The 25,121-nt window shown below is 40.0% G+C and overlaps 2 protein-coding genes across 5 annotated transcripts in view; one reads left to right on the forward strand and one right to left on the reverse strand.

The window, feature by feature from the left end:
- The window catches only part of anks1b (ankyrin repeat and sterile alpha motif domain containing 1B), a 227,437-nt gene that overhangs the window by 101,377 nt on the left and 100,939 nt on the right, over nucleotides 1-25,121 (reverse strand). For all 4 annotated transcript variants that reach the window (XM_062064802.1, XM_062064805.1, XM_062064803.1 and 1 more), the window contains one exon: nucleotides 5,971-6,118. In XM_062064802.1, the coding sequence (XP_061920786.1) occupies nucleotides 5,971-6,118 (148 nt within the window). The remainder of the gene's footprint in view (nucleotides 1-5,970; nucleotides 6,119-25,121) is intronic.
- LOC133661538 (uncharacterized) lies at nucleotides 20,621-23,919 on the forward strand. The gene is made up of 2 exons (XM_062064806.1): nucleotides 20,621-23,301; nucleotides 23,403-23,919. Exon 1 carries the CDS (start codon nucleotides 20,658-20,660, stop codon nucleotides 23,292-23,294), a length of 2,637 nt encoding a protein of 878 aa, XP_061920790.1. The 5' UTR covers nucleotides 20,621-20,657; the 3' UTR covers nucleotides 23,295-23,301; nucleotides 23,403-23,919.

Genomic DNA, 25,121 nt, shown 5'->3' on the forward strand with positions numbered 1-25,121 from the left:
GCGGAAGGCGGGGGTACACCCTGGACAAGTCGCCACCTCATCACAGGACCAACACAGATAGACAGACAACATTCACACTCACATTCCCACACTAGGGCCCATTTAGTGTTGCCAATCAACCTATCCCCAGGTGCATGTCTTTGGAGGTGGGAGGAAGCCGGAGTACCCGGAGGGAACCCACGCAATCACGGGGAGAACATGCAAACTCCACACAGAAAGATCCCGAGCCAAAGATTGAACCCAGGACTTTCGTATTGTGAGGCACATGCACTAACCCCTGTACCACCGTGCTGCCTGAGCTGGTAGTGTTCTTCTTATATTTGCTAGCCCTGACAATTCACCACTGGTTTGCACGAAATTACTAATTTCCTGCTGCTGTGCCGCCGTTCAGAGCGGGTAAGGAGAGAGGTTGTGGGTTCGGAGGTTTTAAAGTGGCGGGAAGAGAAGAATGACGTCAAAACTAAAGTGCTGATGTCGCCCAACTTAGGTCTCAGAAGGGAAGAGAGCGTTTGTCCTAATCAACCCATGTGGATGCAACAAACAAGCTGTTTCCCAAAATAAGCTCTCTCACACACACACACACACACACACGCACACACACACACACACGCACGCACGCACACACATACACGCACACAGGAAAAGGACCATAAGTGTCTGCTGCCGCTTCACATTGGCTGAGTGATGAATAAGTGATGCGGGATGAGCATCATACGTCTAGCAGGAGGTGCAATCACAATGAATGACTTCACAGCACGCCGTGTGTGTGTTTGTGTGTGTGTGTGTGTGTGTGTGTGTGTGTGTGTGTGTGTGTGTGTGTGTGTGTGTGTGTGTGTGTGTGTGTGCGTGCGTCTTCAGACTGGGGATGAGCGAATACAAGATGCATTGACTCAGCTTTACTCCGAGATATTTCAGTCAGAACAAATCCAGGAGCTTTGTCTATTATCCTAACTATTCATGAGTGTCTCAGTGGGGTATTTATTATATGCATATAAAACATTATAGAGGAGAGAATGATATTTATTTAGGACAGCTAAGACAGATAAGGCAGGAGACACCCTGCATAAAAATGTCTCGTGGAAAAGAAAGATGTAGCAGAGCGCATTGGCAGGACAGAAATGCAGCGAGATAAAAGTAGAAAAAATGAAAAAAAAAATGAAAAAAAGATCCTGAACGTCAGTGCATTGAAAGAAACAGGAGGGTCGCCATAGAGACACCGTGATAACAGAAAAGAAGAGGACACGACAAGAAGACCTCCTGCAGGCCTGCAAGAAGACAACAAAACATGGAAAGAGAAGCAAAACTGTTTGGATGGTGAAATATTGATCATGGAACAAAATATACTGTCATTTTAATTCAAACAATTACCAATGACCAGAAACTGTTCTAAAAGTAACTCAACATTAAATGTTACATAAAAAAAAAGATATATATATATATATATATATATATATATATATATATATATATATATATATATATATATATATATATATATATATATATATATATATACAGTCATGATCAAAAGTTTACATACACTTGTAAAGAACATAATGCCATGGCTGTCTTGAGTTTCCTATTACCGTAATTTCCGGACTATAAGCCGCACCTGACTATAAGCCGCACCAGCTAAATTTAGGGGAAAATACAGATTGCTCCATATATAAGCCGCACCCGACTATAAGCCGCAGGGTTTTGATGTGTAATTACCCCAGTATATAGGGGTTCCTGCTACCACGGAGGGGATTGTCGGGACAGAGATGACTGTTTGGGAACGCAAAGCGTCCCATTTATTAACTATAACTCTTTCAATCATTCAATCAAACTTTCACATCTTTGACATGGCGAACAGCATTCGTGCAGAGTACAAATAATACAACGGTGCAAAGTAATACAAAGTGCTCGCATGTACGTTATCAAAATAACCAGCCTACCGGTATATGAAAAGTCAGTCTTTAATCATTGTGTCATCGTCTTCCTCCTGCGTACTAAAACCACCGAAATCCTCTTCGTCTGTGTCGGAGAAGAACAGGCCGTAAATAAGCCGCACCGTTGTATAAGCTGCAGGGACCAGAACGAGGGGAAAAAGTAGCGGCTTATAGTCCGGAAATTACGGTATTTGTACAGCTCTTAAGAAGAATTTGGAGGTAATCCTCCTTTTTCATTGTCCCATTTACTCTCTGTAAAGCCCCAGTTCCATTGGCAGCAAAACAGGCCCAGAGCATAATACTACCACCACCATGCTTGACGGTAGGAATGGTGTTCCTGGGATTAAAGGCCTCACCTTTTCTCCTCCAAACATATTGCTGGGTATTGTGGCCAAACAGCTCAATTTTTGTTTCATCTGACCACAGAACTTTCTTCCAGAAGGTCTTATCTTTGTCCATGTGATGTCAGATGAAACAAATATGGTAAATGGGACTATGAAAAAGGAGGATTACCTCAAAATTCTTCAGGACAACTTAAAATCATCAGACTGGATTTTGGGTCTTGGGCGCAGTTGGGTGTTCCAACAGGACAATGACCCCAAACACACGTCAAAAGTGGTAAAGGAATGGCTAAATCAGGCTAGAATTAAGGTTTTAGAATGGCCTTCCCAAAGTCTTGGCTTAAACGTGTGGACAATGCTGAAGAAACAAATCCATGGTAAATGGTAAATGGGTTGTACTTGTATAGTGCTTTTCTACATTTTTTAAGGAACTCAAAGCGCTTTGACACTATTTCCACATCCACCCATTCACACACACACATTCACACACTGATGGCGGGAGCTGCCATGTCAGAAAACCAGCAAATTTAGCTGAACTGCACCAATTTTGTCAAGAGGAGTGGTCAAAAACTCAACCAGACGCTTGTCAGAAGCTTGTGGATGTCTACCAAAAGCACCTTATTCAGTTAAAAACTTGCCAAGGGACATGTAACCAAATATTAACATTGCTGTATGTATACTTTTGACCCAGCAGATTTGGTCACATTTTCAGAGACCCATAATAAATTCATAAAAGAACCAAACTTCATGAATGTTTTTTGTGACCAACAAGTATGTGCTCCAATCACTCTATCACAAAAAAATATAAGTTCTAGAAATTATTGGAAAATCAAGACAGCCATGACATTATGTTCTTTACAAGTGTATGTAAACTTTTGATCACGACTGTGTATGTATATATACATATATATATATATATATATATATATATATATATATATATATATATATATATATATATATATATATATATATATATATATATATATATATATATATATATATATATATATATAAATATATATATATATATATATATATATATATATATATATATATATATATATATATATATATATATATATATATATATATATATATATATATATATATATACTACAATTAAAATAAATTAATACTATTAAATATGTTTTTTGAAAGCAACTTAGCACTTAAAGCCTCAGATTAAGTATATATATATCTATATATATGAAGATAAATTAAATGTTATTATATTATATAAGCATATGTTTTAAAAATAACCAAACATAAAAAGCATGAAATGAGTATACATCTTTAAAATGAATACAAATGAAATACTATTAATTAAACCTATTTTGGAAAAGTAACCGGGCAATAAAGCCCCAAAGTAAATACATAAATACAGGTACAATTCTAAAATAATTATAATTTATATTCTAAAAGTATTCCATCAACTACATCCATCCATCCATGTTCTACCGCTTATCCCTTTTGGGGTCGCAGGGGGTGCTGCAGCCTATCTCAGCTACAATTGGGCGGAAGGCGGTGTACACCCTGGACAAGTCGCCACCTCATCACAGGACCAACACAGATAGACAGACAACATTCACATTCACACACTAGGGCCCATTTAGTGTTGCCAATCGACCTATCCCCAGGTGCATGTCTTTGGAGGTGGGAGGAAGCCGGAGTACCCGGAGGGAACCCACGCAGTCACGGAGAGAACATGCAAACTCCACACAGAAAGATCCCGAGCGCAGGATCGAACCCAGGACCTTCGTATTGTGAGGCAGACGCACTAAGCCCTCTTCCACCGTGCTACATTAAATATATTTCTATAAATACATATAACTTTTTTTTAAATAACCTATGTACTGTGAATTAAAATAAATATATAGTATTCAAAAAATAGGAACAATAAATGTTTTAATGTAAAATATATTTTATACATCTTTTTAATAATCATAACTCTGAAAATAACACAAAAATTTAAAAAATGCTAAAATAAAATGTGTAGAATCAATTATAAAATAAACATTTCTACTTATAATTTACATAAATATAGAGGATTAATAGATAAGACCAATAAAAACAATTAAACATCGAACATATGATATTTTTTCATAAATAGATGGATCAACAGGAAACTACCACGGCTAGCTGGACCAGACTAGCAACTGTTAGTACACTACAGTACATACGCTGTCTGGCTAGCTGTGTACAAACAAAACATCATATTACAGATACTGTAATATGATTGTTCATGTTTTTCAGCCAGTAAGATTGGTGTCTTATCACATTACAAACTCAAACGCGTTTCGTGCTAACGTAGAAGCTAGCTTATCTCTTGCCATAGTTAGCTTCTACAGCTGTGTTACTACGCGAGAAAAAGAGTTCCTCAGTGTTTGCTCTTACAACAACAATGTTGCTACGTTTGGTTATTATACACATTACGTAACGTAAATGAAGTATTGTCGAGGGTTTTTGAATGCATTTTTAACGTGATGTAGAGGTAGAATGAATTGTTCCCATAGTTGCATTGCTATCCACAAAGAACGAGCCAATTTTTATATGTTAGAAAGCGAAAAAAAACAACTTTTGTCTTCTCGTTTCTCATAAAGATTGTGAACGATAGGCATAATTAAAAAAAAGGGCAGTTCCCTGAGATCGGTAGGTCGTGAGTTCAAACCCCGGCCGAGTCATACCAAAGACTATAAAAATGGGACCCATTACCTCCCTGCTTGGCACTCAGCATCAAGGGTTGGAATTGGGGGTTAAATCACCAAAATGATTCCCGAGCGCGGCCACCACTGCTGCTCGCTGCTCCCCTCACCTCCCAGGGGGTGGAACAAGGGGATGGGTCAAACACAGAGAGTAATTTCAACACACTTAGTGTGTGTGTGACTATCAGTGGTACTTTAACTTTAACTCACAAACATGCATGCGTAATTACAACCTCGGGCAAAGGAAGGCGCTGTTTCCACGGCAGATAAACTGCTGCTCTGTGATTAGTGGGTAAAAGCCAGTCCAAAATGGGTGAATAAAAATGCAACCATAAACCAAAAAGTGCTTACAGATCATCTTTTTATCCCGAGTGTCATCTCTCCCCCATTTTCTCTCTCACTCCCCTCACTTGTAGTGACGAAAGAACCCAGGAAATGGCACACGAGTCCAATTAGGCTGACAAGCGAGTGGATTCAGAGCAGGGATCCTCGATGCCCCTCTAACCCCCCACCAAAACCCCCTTCCCTTCCTATGGCGGCTTATCCTCTCACAAGTTGTTGGAAGAAAGGCAGAAAGTTAATCCCTTAAAAAGTCCACACGCAGAGAAAGGATTTACACTCATGACACCGTCATTTTCTCCTCACTGCTGACGTGGGAACGGTTCTGCTTTTAGGTAGAACCCTCGGTGCTCGCTTACGTCGCTCATTTCAAGGAACCTTGTCTGCACACGTTACGCACGGACAAAACTACCTTCCCTCTCTTTATTGAGGTTATAGGAGGTTGTCACTGCCGATGCAGTTCCCATGGTTACATACAGGAGATTCACCACCGTGCGGTTGCTGCGGCAACCTGCGGCGTCAGGTACAGCCCACAAAAGCCGTACAGCGCAGGGGACAACTGACTTGTTTTCGTCAACTAAAACGTAGCAACTCCGGTCCACTTGGTGGCAGCAGCAAACCACTCAGCACACTTAATAAGGAGCAACAACCTACCGTTGCGTGGACAGGCGTGGCTGATGTCCAACGAGCAGGGTTTGCGGGTGACGGCGGTGGTGACCGACTCGTAAGGGTTGTCCTCGTCGTCGGGGAGGAAGACGTCCAGCGAGGGAGATGCGACCACCTCCGCCGAGCGCTTGGCGTCCTTGGAGGAGGAAACCGGAGGAAGAAAGTCAAACAAAACTCAAGACCAGGACGACAGAGATGAGGTCATGTTGAGCCGTATTTTCCTAGAATTGTTGACTACATGGTGGCAGTGACGCTAAAAGAAAAATTAACATCATGTGATTAGGGTTGTACGATATACCGATATTAGTATAGTACCGTGATACTAATGAATCATTTTCGGTACCATACCGCCTCTGAAAAGCATCATTGTCAGGTTCAAACACTGATGACATCTATTAAACAAGACAAGAAGCAAGGAATTAAACAGAGACAGAATTAAATTTGGCTCAATTGAGGAGAAAGGTCTGGGCTGTACTCTTGCACAGTCTTCACCACGTTCTGACGAAAGATTGTACGCCCCCTCTTTTATTTGGACTTTCCCTGATTACATGGCAACAGCTGTTTCTAAGGGAGGGGGGTCGTAAACAGCCATCGCCTTTGTTACAAAACAGTTCAAAGAAAAGGTCGTAAAACAGTTCAAATAAAAGGTGCCTGGAGGGGAGTGAGGCCCTGCTTCCTCTCCGCTTTGTAGATCTTGGGTCAAGACAAAATCTTCCTGTGGATTACAATAAATCAAAGAAACCGACGCCTTCATGTCGCTTCCCATCGTACACAGTGGAGTTTTACAAGCCTTCTGCTTGGTAGGATCAAAGACAGCTTTTGTCCTCTCGCAGGGTGAGCTGAACTCAATGTAACACAAAGTTTTGTGAGAACTTAGATACAATTATTCTGACAATCATATTCGGTACTATACCGGCTCTAAAGAGTACCGGCCCACCCCCACCCGTCGTGTCATGCAGAACGCTCTAAGGAAGAAGTGCTTTAAGACATGGCTAGCTAGCTGGCTAGCTTGCGGCTAATGTCTGTCCACAGTCAGCAATGAAGTATCAGCCCTGTAGGACAAGTGATAATTACAGTATACATGCTTCACTTAACACCGCTGCACATCAAAGTCATGATAATGGATGACTAAACACTTGCCTATAGGTGACAAAGTCAAGACAAGATTTCATTATATCCAATCATTTACCATTAAGCCATCCAACTTAACTTTGAACACACTACTCACATGTGAATGAAGGGCATACTTACTCAACAACCATACATGTCACACTAAGGGTGGCCGTGTGAACAACGCCAACACTGTCATAAATATGTGCCTTATAGTGAAACCACACTAAACAACAATGACAAACACATTTTGGGAGAATATTTGCACCGCAACACAACATAAACTCTACAGAACAAATTCCCAGAATTTCCTGCAGCACCAACTCTTCCCGGACGCTACAATATAAACAAACACCATTGGTGGATCTACACCTAACATCTACTGTGATGATACCAAGTACTGGAGCGTATCTAGTCGACACTACTATGATTACATCGATATTTTTTAGCATCACAAAATCTTATTTCGTTTTTTTTAAATGTATATTATGTTTATAAACTCAAGAAATATGTCCTTGGACACATGAGGACTTTGAATATGACCAATGTATGATCCTGTAACTACTTGGTATCGGATTGATACCCAAATTTGTGGTATCATCCAAAACTAACTAACAGAATAATAAGTGATTATTACATTGTAACAGATGTTGAAAGAGAAAGTAAGCAGATATTAACAGTAAATGAGCAAGTAGATTAATCATTCATTTTCTACCACTTGTCCTTAATAATTTTGACAAAATAATATAATGGAAAATGACACAATATGTTACTGCATATGTCAGCAGCTAAATTAGGAGCCTTTGTTTGTTTACTTACTACTAAAAGACAAGTTGTCTTGTATGTTCACTATTTTATTTAGCATTTATATTTTACATTCTGGTACGGCAGGTAATCTTATTTTCAGTGATGGTATAGGATAGGCAAGTATAAGCCTTGGCTTGAGCCTTTTCCTTTTCGGTCATTCTTTTCCTTTCTTTTTGTGTGTAAATGTGTATGATTGTTAAATATGTATAATCTGTACTGTTAAACTGATCACACAAAATGGTTGATTATATGACCGAAATTAACTTATTTAATTCATTTAAGGACAAACTTGCAATAAGAAACATATGTTTAATGTACCGTAAAAAATTTTTTTAAAAATAAAGCCAATAATTACATTTTTTGTGGTCACCTTTATTTAGAAAATTACCGAAATATTTTGGTACCGGGACAACACTACATGTGATGCTGACTAGATCACATGACGCCAGGGAGAAAATTATATCAGGAATGATATCTCCACCATGACTATTAATAGTGTAAATTGTCTAGAAAATTGTTATAACTACACCTCTGCATAACATTGTATCCTTAATAACATTAAAGGTGTGGTTACAGTGAAGCCAAGTGCTACATACGCTTCTTCATATTCTGGTATGGCAAGAGAAGCATGTTCCCCGAGGTCACACGCGCACACCCTGGCACCGCACCCCCCACTATTTGAGACGGACTGATGTAATCCAAGAATGTTGCCTGAAAACAAGTATGAAAGAGTATAAAAGCCTCTTTTTGTGTCCGCCGCTGGAATAAGCCCACTCACATATCAACACGTTGTTGAGGTTATGTTGCCATCAGTGTGGGCAAATCATTTGTATTTATTCATTTTATACAACATATGTACAGTAATTATATAATAAATGAACAGAACTAAATAAAATCAAGCACAAACAATAAGAACAAAAAGTGAAGTAAGAATGACTTCAATAAAATTAATAAATATTCAATAAAAGCCTAATCAAAAAGGGTGGGTCTTAGGCCTGCGCTTCAAAACAAAAACGTTCTCTGGAGTCCTGAGGTTCTCCGACAAGCTGTTTAATTGTTCTGTTGACGGGGGCCACAACATTTGAAAAATGCCAACCCCGGAATTTGTGTCCTGACTTTTGGAATAACTAGGAGACGAGTGCCGCAAGATCTCAGGGTCCGCAAAGGGCAAATCTGAAAGAAAAGCTCGTCTTATTTCATGTCAAATATCGAACTTCGCCGACAGGCTGCACCCACAATCGAAACCCACAATTTTGGCAAGTCATCGTCGCCCATGAGCGAGTAAACAAGTCCCTGGAGCATTTTTAAAAAAGGATTGACAATGGAAAAAGATGGTGGAATTTTTGTTTTTGTTTTAGTATGTTTTTTGTTAGAGGACAAACATGACACAAACCTTCCCAATTGTTAGAAAAAAAACACTTTTTAATATGTTTGTGTGTATGCTTCACTATTTGGTGAACAACGTTTTGTCCTACTAATTTTGGCGGTTCTTGAACTCACCATAGTGTGGACTGTGACGCAACAGTTTGTTTACATGTAAAATCTTCCACTCCTTCTTTGTCTCATTTTGTCCACCAAACGCTTTATACTGTGCGTGACTGCAAGCTAACCAATGCTAACATGCTATTTAGGCTAGCTGTATGTACATATTGCATCATTATGCCTCATTTGTAGGTATATTTGAGCTAATTTCAGTTCCTTTACTTTTATCTTCTTTGTATATAATTTAGTTTTGCATGTCTCATGACACATTATCTGTATGTAATATTGGCAGCATTTCAGATAGTTGTTTGTGTGCCATGTTATTCCAGACCACAGCAAACATTACCTAACTTGCCAAAGATGGTAATAAATCTATTAAAAGAAGATAGCCTGCCGTTTCCTTTAACTTGGACACACACATCTATACCTTTGGCCATTAAAAGCCAGTCTGTTCCAGGAGTTCTCACCTTCTGAGTAGCCTCTGAGTTACTAATGGTTTCTAACGTTGTAAAAATGTGTAGAATAAATATTGCATTTCAACATTTCTGTCAACGAAGATTTGCTTCAGCCTGCGACACAAACTCATTTTGATAGTAGGCTAATATAGCTAATATAGACACGTCATGTGTTGCCTTCATTATAAGACTTACCGCAATTTCCGGACTATAAGCCGCACCTGACTATAAGCCGCACCAGCTAAATTTAGGGGAAAATACAGATTGCTCCATATATAAGCCGCACCCGACTATAAGCCGCAGGGTTTTGATGTGTAATTACCGTAGTATATAGGGGTTCCTGCTACCACGGAGGGGATTGTCGGGACAGAGATGACTGTTTGGGAACGCAAAGCGTCCCATTTATTAACAATAAATCTTTCAATCATTCAATCAAACTTTCACATCTTTGACATGGCGAACAGCATTCGTGCAGAGTACAAATAATACAACGGTGCAAAGTAATACAAAGTGCTCGCCTGTACGTTATCAAAATAACCAGCCTACCGGTATATGAAAAGTCAGTCTTTAATCATTGTGTCATCGTCTTCCTCCTGCGTACTAAAACCACCGAAATCCTCTTCGTCGGTGTCGGAGAAGAACAGGCCATATATAAGCCGCACCGTTGTATAAGCCGCAGGGACCAGAACGAGGGGAAAAAGTAGCGGCTTATAGTCCGGAAATTACGGTACATACGGCTTTTCATTTTTTGAGGCTCCAGACAGATAATTTGTTTGTATTTTTGGTCCAATAAGGCTCTTTCAACGACCCCTGTGCTAATTTATGTTTTTGTGTGTGTGAATGGGTGGATGTGGAAAATAGTGTCAAAGCGCTTTGAGTTCCTTAAAAAAAAAAGGTAGAAAAGCGCTATACAAGTACGACCCATTTACCATTTATGTGAAATCGGTAACTTATACCCTTACAGTCAAAACTCACAATTCTGGCGAATCACTGTTCCCTTTCCATTGACTAAACAGGGTTTTTAATTTAAGTGGTGATTGGGTGAATTTCCTAGTAGCTGGTTCAAGTACGACCCCTAATAATCTCCCCCCCTCCCCCCAAAAAATAAAAATACACCCTTCAAACCACAATGGCCGACAGCTGCAACTTTGTAGCTTGGTGTAAAGGTTAAGCCCCAAATGACACTTGCAGAAATCTAAAGCTTTCTCTTATCTCAGAAAGGTTTTAAAAACAATGCATGACTGATTGTGGCGAGGCGTGGGGGGGTAAATGTCATCATTCCAGCCAAGACAAAACATTCCTTCTGCTTCCCACAACACCGCGCTCCATCCTCATCTCCCAGGTGTCACCTATGTGGTCATCCAGCTCCCCGCCTAAGACCCGTCCTGATTGAGTCCTGGTCACCACGGAGATGCTCGCTCTACATTCTGCCCTTTCTCCCATAAAAGCTCATTAAAGCGACTACATTACCCACAATGCACTCGGGCATCCATCACACATTTTGATCAGCCTTGACTCCATAGTGTGAATCAAACTGACGCTCCTTTAGATTGGCAACAGTGGAGGTCTATTCAAAGTAGCGATTGAACGCTAGCTGAGAATGTGACCGCTGGTTGATGCACATCGGCTCCAATTTTCCACCAAGTTTAACTTGGCGCACAAACTGCATTACTGAAGCGCTCCAGAGTAATCAGATTACTGCAGCCTGACGGCGTCCTTTGAGGCGGGGAGTCACACGGTAAGAACTTCAGTGTGAGGGGTTGTCTTGTGGCATGCAGCACATGGTGGATTTCAAAATAAAAGCACGTGCCAAGGCAGGGATCACTATTATTCCAATAGGTGACTCGTCAATCCCTCATCCTGCACCTCCATATTGTTTTTGTGGTTTGAGTGACAGGAAAGACGTGGTTTGACCGTCTGTTTTGCTTCTTTTCGATCGTCTTGTAAGTGGACATGAATAGCAACAACGTCTTCAATGCCATTATGGAACATTCCTTTTAAAATCCCACTCACAATGACAGAACACTGAACTTGCACATGACTCACATAATCAGCATGCCTGGACGCGACTATACCATGTCCTGATAGGCCACAACATTAGGTACACGTGCGTTGTCCACAACAATACAAGCACATCAAGTTTATATTTGCTCTAGCTTGTTTCCAGTACCTTTAATTGCAACAGAACATGAATACATACAGGGATCCTCAATTATTTTGTTGTTACACTCCCCAAGAAGAACAAAACATTCTGTGCCCCCCATCCCCCACTCTCAATAGAATCATTTGCCCATAAAATTGTTATAAGTACACTCTTGCGTAACATTGTATCATAAGAAATATAGATCAACAAATGGGACCTATTACCTCCCTGCTTGGCACTCAGCATCAAGGGTTGGAATTGGGGGTTAAATCACCAAAAATGATTCCCGGGCGCGGCCAGCGCTGCAGCTCACTGCTCCCCTCACCTCCCAGGGGGTGAACAAGGGGATGGGTCAAATGCTGAGGACAAATTTCACCACACCTAGTGTGTGTGTGACAATCATTGGTACTTTAACTTTAACTTAACAACAAAGAATAACTTTATAAACATTTTTCTTTTCGTGACAGAACATATTTAAAGTGCATCAATATGCCTAAAAAAAAAATGAAATCCTTATTTAAACTACAAAAAATTTTTGAAGAAATTTGAGCCATTTGATACTAAAAAATATAATTAAATCAACTAATAAACATCCATCCATCCATCCATTTTCTACCGCTTGTCCCTTACATTCAAATTGATCAGCAACATTAACTCAGGCGCAAAATATATAAAACACTTTAAACTACAAAGCAAAAATGAGAAACTTTTTTTTTGTATAAATAAAATAAGGAAGTCAAGATTAATAGCTACAATGACGCTTTTTGAAGCATAATACTGATAAAGCATGTTCCTCGGTGTCACACGCACCCTGGAATTGCGCCGCGCCGCTCCACTATTTGAGAAAGATTGAACTACTAATAGGAGCCAACATCTTTTTGTTAGAGTGAAAGTGTTGTGATGACAAAAGTGTAATTATTACCGTACTGCAGCGTCATCATAAAACATGGCAACAAGTCAAATGAAATGACAACATAAGCACGTATTAGCCGACTTTAAGGCCGCTTCCTGAGGAGACGAGCACGAGACGGCAGAGCAAGGCAGGAAAGGGAATCATTTAAAAAAAGTTTGCTCTGAGGAAGCGGGAGTTTGGATCTGGGATTTCCTCACTCACATACACACACACACACACACACACTCTCACACACAAAACGAAAGTAAAGAAACTCACAACTAAACGCTCCCAAAGATCCCGTTGACCACCTGGTGGAGTGCCTTCCAGCTTCCAGGCGAGACAGGAGAAGACTGGCGATATGAGCTCATTCATTGTACACAACCCCTCCCACATATGCCCCCCCCCCCAACTGTCTCTATCAGGGCTGAGATAGTGGACACAGAGCGACTTGTGTCCGAGCTGAACAGGAAGCCCGCGGACAAACAAGAGGCCTCCGCTGGACCCTAATTAGCAGAGCGCAACGCGGACGCCGCAGGACTGCCGATTAAACGCGTGCACAATGTTTGCGTCAGCACGCGCAAATATTGCGCACGCTTTATGGCAAAGTACGATTCCCAACAATTCCCAACTCGTGTGTCGCTGATCGAGCCCCCGCGCCCTTCCACGAAGTGAGTTCACAGGCCATCAGATATGAATGGAGGCTGTAATCTGCTGGCATTTCCTCCGAGCGAGACGCCACAGAGCACAATGGCGCTTCTCAGATCCTCATGAGAAGGAGAACGCCGCACGGACGTGGCGAGAATCCTCAATAAAATATCAGCGTTTAAGTGTGCGCACGTGACGGGGGCTGCACCTGTGTCAGTCATGTTGCCAAGCTCGCGTCCTGCGTCCCTGATGGAGTAAAATCAGAAAGGACGCAGTAAAAACGTGAACTACAACTTGTGTCGAACGGGGCCTGCCGCGTATTCTCCCATCAACTTGAGTACTTTTGTTCTTACAAGCCTCTGAGGCTGCATTAATGGAAGGTGAATGATTGTATTGCGCTTGAAGTTTGGATGCAGTGTACACCGCACATAATAAAATAATCAAATAAACTTCCAGAAAGCAATCAAATCTATTCTGATCGCTTTAATTGAAACACCTGAAACCATACTTGCCAACCCTCCCGATTTTCCCGGGAGACTCCCGAATTTCAGTGCCCCTCCCGAAAATCTCCCAGGGCAACCATTCTCCCGAATTTCTCCCGATTTCCACCCGGACAACATTATTGGGGGCGTGCCTTAATGACACTGCCTTTAGCGTCCTCTACAACCTGTCGTCACGTCAGCTTTTCAACCAATCACATAATATATGCGGCTTGTACACACACACACAAGTGAATGCAAGGCATACTTGATCAACAGCCATACAGGTCACAATATGCGCCACACTGTGAACCCACACCAAACAAGAAGGACAAACACATTTCGGGAGAACATCCGCACCGTAACACAACATAAACACAACAGAACAAATACCCAGAACCCCTGGCAGCACTAACTCTTCCGGGACGCTACAATATACACCCCCGCTACCACCAAACCCCGCCCCTATCCACCATCTCCCGAATTCGGAGGTCTCAAGGTTGGCAAGTATGCCTGAAACATCAATTGAGATGAGGATAAAAGGACCACAATGCCACTCTGTATTAACTATCAAAATCTAATTACTAGGGATGTAACGGTATTGTAGATAGCGCGGCATTGCGGTTTTGAAATCTTCACAATAATGCCGTGACGCTTGACGGTATCAAACGAAAACTTGGTCAGTGTAGTTTTTTTTCTGGCGGGTTTGAAAATAAACTACATCTCCCAGAATCCTCTGCACAACGTGGGACCGCATTGTGGGTGTGTGGAATGTCGTAAAGGGGAGAGACAGCAGAAAGTAAAGTGTGTTCCACTTGAGTTTGAGTTTATTTGGAACACACATCACAATTTCCAGTTTCTCTATTCAACATGTTTGAAAAGGAGAAGGAAGAAGCAGAGCTTATTTAATCCTACCCCTTTTACTTTACATAGCAGTTGCTAACACTTTTGTTCACTTCCTGTTCTCAATGTATTCACAATATACTCCACAAGTAATAACATTAAAATAAATAAATAGATAATAATGAGTGAAGTAAGTTATATTTCATATGGTGAGATAAGTAAGATTATCTAGAAAATGAATGGATGGACGGAATACATTCAGAATGTTTATCATGGTTGTTCTTCTTTGTACCTCGTACACACTTTAAGTTTGAAGAGTTTCTTGAAGTGGATTTTATTAGTACATTGTTTGATTTCTTTGCTTAATCTATTCCATAATTTAATTCCACATACTGATATAATAAAGGTCTTAAGTGTTGTACAAATGTTTTAAATCACAGTAGTAGTTAAGAGGAACTGTTTTTTTCAAAAATCTGTCCATAACCTTTTAAGTTATGTTGCTAACAAACAGACAAACAAACCCTGGCGGAGGTAATAAAGTGCTCCACGTTCGTCTCGACAGTTCCAAGCCAAAAAAGACTCGGTCAAGGCGCACCGTGCCGAGGAAAAGATGAAGCCAGCGAAGCTAAACGTCAATTTTTTAAGTATTTACATTATTAAAAGTTAAGATGTGAGTTGACCTTTTTGAGAAACTGCATTTTCCAAACTGATACAAAAAATGTCCACTGTAGAGGACACTGCTTCTCAGAAGGTATAAGTTGAGCGACACAGTGGATGTTCCCGCACAATTATTTGCACTTAAAAATAATTGTGTGTACTATGTAGTAATAAATAGATATGTTCGTGTTCAATTACAGTAAGTGTGTATACCCTAAACCTTCCTGTTACTTCATTTTAAATACAAACAAGTCTCTTTTTTGGCCATGTTCCAATAATATTGCACCATGGCCTTAATACTGTGATAATATCGTACTGTGAGATTTTGATATCGTTACATCCCTAATATACTGTATATACTTCGTTGTCTTGTAAGTGCGACCACAGCAGGAGCAGACTGTGCGTATATCAGCCATGTTTGAGCATCCTGGTACTCACGCAGGGGTGTCAAACTGGTTTTCTCTAAGGGCCACATCGCAGGTAATGCTGCCCCCAGAGGGCTGCTTGTAACAGTGAGTAATAACTGTATAAGGATTTATCTCATGATAATATTACACAATTGCCTTTTTTTGTAGACTGGCAGCTCAGTTGCCAGATTTTTAACATATAATTTACGGTGGGGATTTTTTTTTACCAAATATTATTGTAAATGGAAAAATGGTGTCACGGTAAAATTTTGGTGATAGAGCGGCCAATTATTAAAAGTAAAATCTATTTTTGTTTTTACGGTGTGTTACTGTAATAGAAAAACGGTATCACCAGGGGGTTTTTCTGATAAAATTCTGGCGACTGAGTGGCCAGTTTTGGATTTTTTTTTCACCATAGAATCTATTGTTATTTTTAAAATGTACAATTTAATGGATAACTTGCTTTGAAATCATCATTCAAACAGATAATTTGTTTTATCTTAACAAAAAATGTTTGCAATATATAATAATTATTACATTATTAGAAAACACAAAACTAATAGTTTGTTACTATTACAGATTTTAACTACTTTCCAATCTAAATTTATACAAATGTACTAAACATTATATTATTAACGTGAAAAACATTGTTATTTTTACAGATTCATACAAAAGTCAAGTAGATAATTAAGTATTTGTTTTTATTTTAAGAAAAAAAAAAGTAACCTATTATAATATAATATTTGTTAAATTATTAGATAATATTGCATAACAATATATGCAATTGTATGCAGTATAAGTACACATTTAGCAGGAAAAGATAAAGTACTTGATTGACACACAATATTTCCAGGCTTTCACACATGATGTGGCGGGCCAGATCGAGCCACCGGTCCTTCATTTTGACACCTGTGCACTAACGCACATTCAATACATCTGGACCGTGATCATTAAACTATGTGACTATTTAATAGCAAATACATATATATATAAAGTCGGGTCCATAAATTGATTCCATAGATTTTTTCCCAGTTAATTTCAAACTGTCACGCTCCCCAACGACAGCACACACTCACACACATCAAAAATAACATCCAGATAGTTATAATAACAAGTGAGACAGAGTTCCATCTACAGATTATGATTCTCATCCAGCCAGGAAGAAGAAGCTGTTGTAGCGTGCATACACACACTACATCATCAGCACAACACATACTGTACGACAGGGGTCACCAACCTCTTTGAAACCAAGAGCTACTTCTTGGGTAATGATTAATGCGAAGGGCTACCAGTTTGATACACACTTAAATAAATTGCCAGAAATAGCCAATTTGCTCAATTTACCTTTAACTCTATGTTATTATTAATAATTAATGATATTTACACTTAATTGAACGGTTTAAAAGAGGAGAAAACATGAAAAAAATGACAATTAAATTTTGAAACATAGTTTATCTTCAATTTCGACTCTTTAAAATTCAAAATTCAACCGAAAAAAAGAAGAAAAAAACTAGCTAATTTGAATCTTTTTAAAAAAAATTAAAAAAAGAATTTATGGAACATCATTAGTAATTTTCCCTGATTAAGATACATTTTAGAATTTTGATGACATGTTTTAAATAGGTTAAAATCCAATCTGGACTTTGTTAGAATATATAACAAATTGGACCAAGTAATGTTTCTAACAAAGACAAATCATTATTTCTTCTAGATTTTCCAGAACAAAAATTTTAAAAGAAATTCAAAAGACTTTGAAATAAGATTTAAATTTGATTATACAGATTTTCTAGATTTGTCAGAATAATTTTTTTGAATTTTAATCATAATAAGTTTGAAGAAATATTTCACAAATATTCTTCGTCGAAAAAACAGAAGCTAAAATGAAGAATTAAATTAAAATGTATTTATTATTCTTTACAATAAAAAAAAAAATTACTTGAACATTGATTTAAATTGTCAGGAAAGAAGAGGAAGGAATTTAAAAGGTAAAAAGGTATATGTGTTTAAAAATCCTAAAATCATTTTTAAGGTTGTATTTTTTCTCCAAAATTGTCTTTCTGAAAGTTATAAGAAGCAAAGTAAAAAAATTAATGAATTTATTTAAACAAGTGAAGACCAAGTCTTTAAAATATTTTCTTGGATTTTCAAATTCTATTTGAGTTTTGTCTCTCTTAGAATTAAAAATGTCGGGCAAAGCGAGACCAGCTTGCTAGTAAATAAATAAAATTTTAAAAATAGAGGCAGCTCACTGGTAAGAGCTGCTATTTGAGCTATTTTTAGAACAGGCCAGCGGGCTACTCATCTGGTCCTTACGGGCTACCTGGTGCCCGCGGGCACCACGTTGGTGACCCCTGCTGTACGACATCAAGCACGGCCAGAATTGATACGGCCATTTTGAAATGGATATAGTGTTATCTTTTTCATGGATTTCAATGACATTCACCAGCATTCGTAAAACTTCATGTTACATGATTTTCATGCAACCAAGAAATCCACCCCGTAAGTAATGATGCCCTTCATTCTAGACTTAAGCACTTTTGCCATACTAACGCAGAGTTGGCGTGTCTGCAGGCTGAATGGGAGAATATGAATAAGCGCGTACAAAAAGTGCAAACGGGAGAATAGGGCCCTACCTGTGGGTCCCAGGGACTCACTGCATCGACAACTTATCAACATTGAATTGATTGATTAATTGAAACTTTTATTAGTAGATTGCAAAGGAAGAGAATACATTATATGAAACAGTACAGTTTACACAGTTCAGTACATATTCCGTACAATTGACCACTAAATGGTAACACCCGAATAAGTTTTTCAACTTGTTTAAGTCGGGGTCCACGTTAATCAATTCATGGTAATCACTGCTACATGTCACCTCGATCCATTAGCTCCTTCTGGATCCTCCTAGCATCTTTGAGCCAGGAAGGTCAGCCATAAGCGGCACAAATGACAGGATGAGAGCCGCGTCCCGACGGTGGATTTCAATCTGGATCGGATCCAGATGACGCGCAGCATCACGTTCAAATGACAACTTCATAGACAGGAAGCAAGCGAGTAAAGCGGCGACTTTAGCGGAGGCTCTCTTAATTGCGTTGTAAAGTGAGGCAAAGTAAAACTTAACTGATCCCCGCAGACAAACACACCATCAACACATCCCTGCAGCGACGGCACATAAATCCCTTCAACTACAGTAGGGGGCTTTTTTTTGACGCCGCCTCTGGGTAAACGTCGCCCAGTGCGCTCATTAAGACACAAATTACGGTAACAAGTTTTCTCACTGATGGAAAAGCTTCCCAGGTTGGTCACGGGGATCATCAAATACGGTTTTCTGTCACTTCCATACATGCTAAGGCTAATGCGCTAAGTCCTGTGTAGGTTGTGTGCGGTGGGTGGGGGTAGTCGCCATTCCATCATTTTGGATTAAAGTTAAAAAGGAACTATCCAGAACTTTGTACAATTGACGACATTGTTTCCATTCCCTTGCAATTGAATGTGCAAGACTTTGGGCGCTGAACACAACTAAAATAATTGCTCGCATCAAACCAAGCTAGAACCGCCCAGCTGGGATAAAGTCCAAAACTTTTTCCAGCGAGGGCCGAATACGAGAAATTTGTAGGATGCGAACAGGGGCCACTTTGATACATTCGGTACATTGAAGATACGATCTAAAACAAAAATCTGTAGATTTTACTGTAAAAAGACAGGCAGAATTTTACCGGAAAATTTATGGCTGTTTTACGATGGGGTGTACAACTTTTAATTTCCGATACAATACCGATATTGGAGTGTTAAGTTTTGAATCCAGTATGATATCAGCAGGAAACACAGGAGGAAAGGGATTCATATGGCCCCATTCATCAGGGTTTACCTGACACATGCAACATGACAAATTTGGGGGAGGTTGTGCACTATCCACTTTAGCCACCAGACAGCAGTAGTGATTTGAATACCTGGAAATGGGTTTTGTGGCGATTCCAACTTTGACCACAAGCGTCAGTTGCTATGTAGGATGGCACTTTCCATCATTTTCAGCAGAATGCATTGCAATGCATCCCTGCCTTCCTCTCACGCAAGATTCACCCAGGAATGGGGCCATATGAATCCTTTCCCTATAGTGCGGTGGGTTAGCGCACATTTTTAGGCGTACCGTTACGGAGCGGATAAAAGCGCCAATTTTTTTACAGGCCTTCTTTATGACCTACTGAAGGATTTTAGAAGGGTACTCAAACTTAAATATTGAAAATACCCATATAGTGCACAAAATTGTTTAAAAAATGTTATTCCGGAGTCATAAAAGGTATATTGCTGATAAATTGTTGTTTTTTTCCACTTAGGAAGGTAAATTTGCTTTTAATTGGGTCCAGTGATGGATAAACATTCAAAATGATGTCTAAAATGCATTACCAAGGCACCTGGTACAGGTACATCCTCCATAAAGTCCTGTACAGTATAGGCGGAATTAAGAAAAAAGCTGAAAAAATGTCATGTTCTGCATGTAGTGTGGGTAAAGACATTCTCTATTCATTTTGTAATTAGAATTAATCATGAAGTTGTTCATAATTGGATAGTGTAATAGCAGAGGAAAAGAGTTGGGTCAAACAAGCACTGCCACTTCTAGAGAAGAAAGAATTGACTTCTGAAGATGCAATTGCATGGGCTGCCTATCATGCTTCCAATCAACCTTCAGTGGAAGACCCCCCAGCAAGATGTGCACTCCTTCCTCTGTTCTATGAGAAATCTGCCACAGCAGCCATGATTAAGCATGGCATGGATGTTCAGAGACAGGCTGTTCAATTTCTCAATCCAGGACAGATCCCTGTCACTGCATTTGATCAGCCTCTGTTTGCTCTGGCTAAGCTTGTACAATGGAAATGGCCGAACACCCATGGTGAAAGAGTTCATGTAGTTATGCTGGGAGGATTACACACAGAGATGGCTCTCTGGAATACACTTGGCGATCTCCTAGAGGGCTCTGGTTGGACGACAGCACTGATTGAAGCAGAAGTGGCATCAAGTGGCATGGCTGAGTCGTTTCTGAAAGCAGCACACCTAACACGAACCAGGCATGCACACCAGGTCACTGTCTTGACACTGCACAATCTACAACAGGAGGCTTTCAGGGTTAGTGCAGGCCCCAAAGATGAAGAGTCCTTCATGGCTTGGAGAAACAACATGCTGAAGAAGAGTCCGACGTTCATGTTCTGGGATCTGATCATGAGATATGAAACCCTCATTCTCATCTTCATAAGGGCACACAGAGAGCAGAATTTCCTACTGTATGTAGAAGTGCTTGAAGAACTGGCCCCTCTATTCTTTGCCTTGGACCATGTGAACTATTCAAGATGGTTGCCTGTCCATATCAGGGACATGAAGTCTTTGCCCGACTCTATCAAGGACGAGTTTGAGAAGAATTCTCACTGGGTTCTTTCAAAGACATCTAACAGGTTTTCTGCAATCCCACTGGACCAAGCTCATGAACAAGAGAACAAGAATGTGAAAGGTTCAGGTGGTGCGGTTGGCCTCACAGAAAATCCAACTGCCTTCAGAAGATGGATGCTCACAGGCCCAGAAATGGCAAGATTGATAAAGGAATTTGAAGAGGAATATCTCCAAGATGACAAAGAGAGCTTCCAGCACCATGAGCAGGGTCTTGGCACACAGAAGACATTCCAGAGACAGGTCAACAGTCTGTCAGATACCATAAGGCGTATGGGAAACCCTTTCCTGGATGTCTTCGAGGAACTTGTGACTCTTGATAGTCGCAACTGCGCAGATAAATTAGTCGCAAATACCATGCTCATCCTGGAGGACACAGGGAAGAGACAATATCAGGAGTTTGTCAAGAAGGTGCTTGATGAACGCACACAATCTATCCATGATCCGATTAAAAGGAATTCCTTGGCAGTCTTCAGGCAACCTAGACGCAAGACAATGTCTAAAGATGGGAAAAAGATTAAAGTGCTTCAGAACAACGTGGCACTCTTTGGCCAGCTATATGTAGCTATGCAGAGCCGTGAGAGTAATTTGGATGAATTCTTTACACATGAGGTGCAGTCCTTCCCTCCATCTCTCTCAGACTTTGGAAAACTTCATCTGACAGGCACCAAATCAGACCTGCTACAATGTCTTGAGCAGCCAGCACAATCAGAGCCACCCTCAACCTATGACTTCAAAGTCCTAGATGGGGCAGTAATTGTCCACTGCCTGCCCACTATTAGAGTGAGCACGTTTGATGCTTATGCAAATGAGGTTTTCATCCCCTACCTGCAGAAGCAGCTGCAGGATGCAAAACGATTGGATGTTGTATGGGACACGTACATCCCTGACAGCTTGAAGGAGTCCACCCGAGAAAAAAGAGGACGTGGTGTTCGCAGGAAAGTGTCAGGCCCGACAAAGTTGCCAGGCAACTGGATGGACTTTCTTCGCGACCCAATCAACAAGAAGGAGTTGTTTGATTTCTTGACATCCAAGATCCAAGAGTTCAGCTGGCCACCAACCAAAGCTGTGTATGTCACATCGGGGCAAGCGGTGTCAGGACAAGCTTTTGGTTCCACTAGCATGATGGACTGTTGCAACCATGAGGAGGCAGACACAAGGATAGTGGTCCATCTACAATGCGCATTGAAGGAGGGAGCAAAGACAGTTCTTGTGCGAACTGTGGACACTGATGTCATCGTGATCCTTGCTGGTTTATTTTATGATTTGGTGGTGCTTCAACCATTGACTGACATCTGGGTGGCTTTTGGCATGGGAAAAAGGTTCAGATATTACCACATAAACCACATCTGCAAAAGCCTGGGGGAACCCAAATCACAAGGTCTGCTTATGTTCCACGCATATTCAGGTTGTGACACAACATCTGCATTTAACGGAAAAGGCAAGAAGTCAGCTTGGAGGGCCTGGCAAGCCTATGATGCTGCTACAGAAACATTTATGTATCTGGCAAAGCATCCATTCCAGGAACTAAAAGTTGACTCTGAGCATTTCCAGACACTTGAGAGGCTGACTGTGATCCTGTACAACAGATCCAGTCCTTTGAACTCCATCAGTCAAACAAGGAAGGAACTCTTCTGTCAAGACAGTCGGCCGATGGAGAGATTACCTCCCACGCAGGATGCCCTACTCCAGCATGTAAAACGGGCTGTGTTTCAGGCAGGAATCTGGGCAACCAGCACAGACACACAGCAAGTGATTCCTTCTCCAAAGGACTTTGGATGGACCAAGGACGAAACAGGGTCATGGGTTCCAGTTTGGATAACCATTCCCGAGGTCTCCATTGCCTGCAGAGAGCTGATAAAATGCTCATGTAAAGGTGACTGTTCCAGCTGTAAATGCAGCAATGCTAATATTGACTGTTCTCCACTTTGCAAATGCAACTGCTGCAAATAGACACCAGGTACAGTTATGCACACCAATACACCAAGTTTCCACATTATGATGCATGTCAATTTGTTTAAATTGTGACAACAATTGTTTTCTTGCCTGTTTCACGTGCAGATTACTTCATAGTGTAGTAAGAAGAGTCATCCAGGCCATTGGTCCTCAGCCCCCATGCTGATCATGTGCACCAGCTGACTTGCCCCTTTAATTTATTTTTGGCCTCAATCAGAGTTCTAACATTATAATTGCATTAAAGGTTTTATGGATAATACTTCATGTGCTGGGTCTTGAATCATCATCTGAAAATGATACTTTTTGCTATTTCCGTCCATAATGAGGCCTTATTTGAAAGCCAAATGGTTCATAATGGAATCAAATATTGGCATTCTGGCTGTTCTGGGATGTGAAGACACTACCTGTAGACACCCTGTGCAAGTATGATGTAAAAACTAGCAGCAGGAGGACACATGACAAGAATTAGTCCTTTTTTAGTATAGGCGTTTTTTGCAGTTATTGATCAAAATAACTTATGTGCACTATAAAGGTATTTTCAATATTTAAGTTTGAGTACCCTTCTAAAATCCTTCAGTAGGTCATAAAGAAGGCCCATAAAAAATTTGGCGCTTTTATCCGCTCCGTAACGGTAATGTCACTAAGCCACCAGACTACTACTCTACTTTTATTATTTACTAGTGTGTGGAAAGTTAGAAAAGGTTTGATCAAGTGAAATTAGTCCAGAAGAGAACAATGGTAGGTATGAAAAAACACTAACCGTATAGCATAAAAGTACAAACTTTTATTATTAGTAGTATTATTTTCTGGGTGGAAAGTTAAAAAAGTTTTGAAGGGAAAGAATGAAACACTAACAGCATGACAGATTTACGCTTTTTGTAACTTGTGTTTATTGTGTTTATACACATATGGTTTTCTACAGCAAAATGCATTGATTTATTATTCAACTTATTATTATTGTTCTTCTCCAGATTTTGGCGCGTTCTACCTTCCACATTTTTTACCCGATTCAAACCGTTCCAACTTCAAACTGTTCAGCCTATTCGGGAATCATGGGCTTTTCCTTGACAAATTCCAAAAATTTCCAGATTTTCCAGAATTCCCATTCAAAATGAATTGGCCGTTTTTCAAACTTCAACCATTTCCACATTTTTCAACCGATTCAAACCATTCCACCTTCAACACATTTCACCATCCTGGAAATTTAAACTACCTTTTTTTCCAAGTTCAAAAAAGTTCCAGGTTTTTCCAGAATTCCTGGTTTTCCAAAGCCCTATTTCCACCCTTTTTTCTGGCGACTACTCCACCCACATTTTTCAACCCACTTCAACCGTTCCACCGTCAAAACATTCCTCTTAATCAGGACAAAAAAAAAATTTGTTTTAAGAACTGGAAAAATTCTCGCTTTTCCCGAAATTCCGTAATACCATTTCTCAATTCAACATGTTACTACTTCAATATTTCTCGACTGATTTGAAAAATTCCAACACCAACCATTTCAACTCATTCAGACCATTCAAGTTTTGTTTTTTTACCATTTTCAAAAAAAATCCTATTTTTCCCCAAATTCCCAAATTTTGGGAAATTCCCATTGAAATCAATGGGACATTCTTCAAAGTTCCCCAACTCCCACATTTTTCATCTGATTCAAACTGTTCCAACTTCAAAATATTCAGCCTGTTTGGAAATCGTGTGCTCTACTTCAACAATTCTAAAACAATTCCAGGATTTCAGTTCAACTTCAGCACTGGATCATTCACGCGCAATTCCTCCAGGTATTGCCTCATCTAGTTAATTAGTGTTATTTTGCACAAAGAGGTTGAA

Source organism: Entelurus aequoreus, linkage group LG12 (genome assembly GCF_033978785.1).
Source record: "Entelurus aequoreus isolate RoL-2023_Sb linkage group LG12, RoL_Eaeq_v1.1, whole genome shotgun sequence".
In the NCBI taxonomy this organism is placed as follows: Eukaryota; Metazoa; Chordata; class Actinopteri; order Syngnathiformes; family Syngnathidae; genus Entelurus; species Entelurus aequoreus.